At 56.5% G+C, this 4,617-nt stretch overlaps 1 protein-coding gene across 1 annotated transcript; it reads left to right on the top strand.

Moving 5' to 3' along the window:
- Positions 1 to 236: 236 nt before the first annotated feature.
- Positions 237 to 3,852, top strand: LOC309392226 (uncharacterized protein; the record flags this gene model as incomplete). The annotated part of the gene is made up of 3 exons (XM_081953250.1): positions 237 to 1,111; positions 1,285 to 1,477; positions 1,847 to 3,852. The coding sequence occupies 3 exons, from the start codon at positions 237 to 239 to the stop codon at positions 2,603 to 2,605; spliced, it is 1,827 nt and encodes a 608-aa protein (XP_081809376.1). The 3' UTR covers positions 2,606 to 3,852.
- Positions 3,853 to 4,617: the final 765 nt, after the last annotated feature.

Genomic DNA, 4,617 nt, shown 5'->3' with positions numbered 1-4,617 from the left:
AAACTGCAGGAAAGCCATCATGCTCAGGAAGCACCAAGGACCCCTCAAAGGCCACAGCAGTCTAATGCACCCCACTTTCCTGGAGCCTGGGAGGACCAGAATGCAAGCAACCCAAACCCCAAGTCAAGTCACCCCGGTTGGGAATTTGGGGGGACCCACCCGTCCTTCTTGCCGCCAGTTCAGAGCAGGCTGTTGACTAATCCCTAGTAAATCCAAGGCCAGGAGGACCCTCTGCAATGAGCGCCCCCTATCCCCACCCCCAGGGCCAAACCTGGGCCAGGTGGGGGCGGGGGCGGGAGGGCCACTTCCTGGCGGTGACCTGCCGCCCACTAATCCACAGCCTGGGGCGGGGGTTTCTCATTGGCTCGGCGGGGGGGCACCCCGCCCCTCGGCGCCTGGAGCCGCCCGGTCTGCCCCATCAGAGGAGAAATCCGCCCCCGCCCCGAGCCCATTTAAACCCCCGCCTGGGGGGGGGCAGCGGCGCTCTCCAGCCGGACAGGGACATGCAGGACACCGACGGGGGCAGCCCTCCGGCCGGGGCCCGGAGCAAGCGCAAGACCGGGGGGGCCCCAGCGCAGTCCCCGCGCCGGCCCAAGAAGCGCTACAGCCGCCACGCCAAGCCCCCCTACAGCTACCTGGCCATGATCGCCCTGGTCATCACCGCCTCCCCCGGGAAGAAGCTGAAGCTCGCTCAGGTCAGTGCCGCCCAGGGACCCCCGAGGGACCCGGCCTTCCAGGGAGGCCCCAGCGGGCGGCCCCGGCGATGCCCCGGCCCAAGGGACCCTGCCTTGCTTAGCGGCCGCTCGGGACGTCGGACGGGACGGTTTCCCCGCCAGCATCCTGAACGGCGGCTCGCTCAGCCGTCCTCCGGCTCGGCTTTCGGGCGTCGAGGCTCGCCGGCGCCGCTCCTTCGCGCTTCCAGCCCCCCGGCGCTTTGGAGCGGGGTCCCGCGCTGGAAAGGGGGCCGAGCGGGCTTCCTCGAACGCGGCGCTGCCTTCCGCCGACGGCCGCGGGGCTGCTTCGCTTCTTTAGGACTTTCTTACATTTATTCGCCGCTTCTTTTCGCCCTCGCAACCGACGGAAGGAAGGGCCGGGCGGGGGGAGCCAGCGGGTTTGGCTCGGCTTTTCTCTCCCCCTTAGCGCGGAGAAGACGGGGTCCTCGGAGATGGAAGGGAACTCGGAGGTCCTCTAGCCCACTCCCCCCTCCTCAAGCGGGAGAGCCTACACCATGCCGGCTGGCTCGGAGGAGGATCGGGCGCTGTTGTCGGGTTGAGAATGGGGCAGCCTGGAGCCCCAGAGTGGGCCGCGGACGGGGGTCCCTGGCTGGCCAGCAGTTCTAATACGGGGGTCTCCTTTTCTCCCTCCCTTTCAGATTACGGGACGGATTAGCGCGTTCTTTCCGTTCTTCAAAGAGAACTACCAGGGCTGGAAGGATTCCATCAGGCACAACCTGTCGGCCAACGACTGCTTCAGGATGGTAACTAGGCCTCCCGGGAGAGGGGGGGCTTCCTCCGAAGAGCCTCTTCTCGGCCGGGGAGGCCTCTCTTGAGGCTTGATGGTCCCTCCAACACATCTAGAGATGATTCCTGGGAAGCCTCCCATGCAGCCATGGGTGTTTCTGGATCCCAGGAGAGTGAAGACTTCAGTTCCCAGAATTCCCCATGGGTGAACTTCAACTCTTCAGCTTTGTGGGCTGGGGAATTCTGGGAGTTGAAGTCCACCCATCCTAAGACATTCCCAAGATCCAGAAGCCATGTGGTAGATATTTCAAATCCCATCCTTCTTTACCTAAGAAGGGGGGGAGAGAAGGGGGGCTGCCTCCTTACAGAGACCCTTCCCCCCACAGGTGCTGAAGGATCCGTCCAGACCTAAGGGAAAGGGGAACTACTGGACGGTAGACGTGGATCGCATCCCCCCCGAAGCCCTGAAGCTCCAGAACACGGCCATCTCTCGCCAAGAGGAAGTGGCTTTTGCCCCCGACCTCAGCCCCTTCGTGTTGCAGGGCCATCCCTACGTGCCTCCTGGTGGGACTCCAGACCCCCAGGCGCCCCTCCCACCTGAAGCCCTCCCCATCAAGGAAGAGGAGACCCCCGAGCCGTCATGCAAGAAGCCCTTCACCATCAACTCTCTGCTGGAGCCGCCACCTGAAGATGGAAGAAGCGCCAAACCAGGATCCCCGAGCTCAGGCGGTGCTTTGGCCAACGGCGTCCACCCTCCTCTTAGTGAGGGTGGCCAAGGGGCCCCCTGCCCACCCGCCAGCCCTCCCCAGCCGCCCCCCGCCTGCTGCACGGACTATTTCCAGACGCCTCCTTGGCACAATCATGGCACTTTGTCCCCGGCTGGGGGTCCCTTACCCATGGCAACCTTCCTCACCATCCCAGCCTCGCTCAGCCTGCCCTGTTGCACTTTGGGGCCTGCTCCCTACGCGAGTTCTCCTTACTGGAACTTGGTGACGGCCCCCTACCCTCCACACCCATATCCAGGCCTCTCCTCCGTCCCACTGGAAGTACGGCAAGCTGGCCGGGTACCAGATGCCTCCCGGCTGGCCCCTCTGCCTTGGGTGGTCCCCTTCCAGCCCCTGCCCCCTCCCCATTACCCTTTCTGAGGGCGCCCCCTTTCAGAGGAAGGCAGATATTCTCCTGAACGAAAGTGCACAAATTCCCTTATTTATTTAACACTTATGCCACAACTTCACGAGATGCTTTTTCGGGGGGTGAGTGGGTCCCCTTTCAGTGGTTTATGACAAACGGGCCATGCCTGCACATAGGAACCTATTGTCATTGTGGGAAAGCCGTTCACAAGGCCAGCATCCACTTCCTCCACATGGCCTATGCTTTTCTCCAAAGGCACATGGTTCCTGGAGTCCATCTGATTAGGAGCTTTGCCATTGGTTACTACTTCCTGGGGAGTGGGGGGAGGGCATTTAATGGATGGGTGGTTTGCAGTTCCAATTGTACCCAGCAGCCTGTGTCGTTTCCCCCCCCCCCCCCCATCATGGAAGGAGGGTGGGCTTTGATGGTGGTGATTTTTGCCCGGTTTTCAAGGGCACATTGATAACATTATTAAATTAATAAAGTTTTACATTTCAAATATCGTTGCTTCCTTTTCTGGTTTTTCTCACTTACAGAATGCAGTTTAGCCCCAAAGCCATTCAGTAACCCCCCAGGGGTTGGAATCCCATGGTGAAGCCCATGATAAGGGGCCAGGGGTCCTTGGTGCTCTCTGAGCTTGGTGTGGGGGTGGGAGGATGGCGGTTGTTGGGGTCCTTGGTGCTCTCTAACCTGGGTTGTTTTCGTGACCCAACTAAGAAACATCGTTAGTGATCCACTAGTTTGGGGCATGAAACCTCTACAAGAAAACTGAGCTAGGCAGCAAGATTACTTCATGCCCCAAAACAGGAGGACACTTTGATTCCCACAATGGACGACCGGCTGCAGAAGTTGGTGGAGTTACCAGAGAGGCCGAACTGACTCTTGATTAAAGAAAAATAACACAAATTACTTTTGTTTCTGCCTGGAAACTTTGTTTCTGGACTTTGTGCTGGAGGTAGGGAAAAAACCAAAACTTTGATTTTGGGTTTTACCAATTAGATAGGTTTGTTGTTACAGAGCGGGCTAGTTTATATTACTATGCAGAACTAAAAAGTTGAGATTTGATGCTATTGTCTTATTTTACTGCATCAAAGGGAGTCAATGCCTTTTCTCTCTTTTTCATACACTTTCCTTCCCACCTCCTTTTTTTAAAAATTATTTTCTTTTGTATTTTATATTATAAACTAGGAAGAGAAAGAACAAGAAAACAGCCAAGCTCGGAGAGACCCCTCATTTCAACCCTGGCCTACCAAATTTTCCCCTTTACTGGTAACATAGGAATGGATTGGGATTCAGTCAAGCCACTTTCTGTCCCAGAATGGGGGGGAGCTTCCTCGTTGGGGTTCTCTGGATTAGGCTGAATCTACAGGTTTCAACATGGACAAAGTCTGGAATTCCCCAGACTTTTCACAAGAAAAGGGAGACTTTCAGCAACCAGCTAAACTGAGCTTGTCAGAAGTGTCAGCAGTTCAGTGGTTCAAGTCCCTAGTGCAGGTCTCCTGTGTGAGCAGGGGGTTGGACTAGATGACTTCCAAGATCTCTTCCCACACTGTTACCGCTTGTTGGGCAAAATCAACCTGGGTGTGAGTGAATGAAGCTGTTTCAAATGGGAAAATAGGGGATCGCTTATTCTAAGGCTCGATTCCTGCAAGCAAAGCTTAAACACTTTTCTTTTTTAACCTGGGCTATATATCCTTCCCTCTGTCTTTAAACTCTGGGGTAGAAAGTGGAAGGGGGTTATTTTTTTCAGGAGGCAACTGGCTGAAGAAGCTTATTGGATGAGATGTGAACCGTCTTCAAAATAAAAAGTCCAATTGACTCCTGAAAAAGCCCCTTTGGGACAACTATGACCTGGGTGGCTGAGAATCTACAGACTTTCAACCAAATTCAGCTACATTGCAAATAATGGTTGGAGCAAACCTCCTCCCGTGCTTGAACCTGGTCAATGCTACCCGCAGCACAAAAGGGGGCCGGCGTGCGTACACACACACACACACACACACACACACACAGATTGCCCCCAGGG

This window comes from Natrix helvetica (genome assembly GCF_964273705.1).
Source record: "Natrix helvetica genome assembly, chromosome: 4".
Lineage (NCBI taxonomy): Eukaryota > Metazoa > Chordata > Lepidosauria > Squamata > Natricidae > Natrix > Natrix helvetica.
The sequence above is the reverse complement of the archived record's forward strand: the minus strand, read 5'-3'. Positions and strand labels throughout refer to the sequence as shown.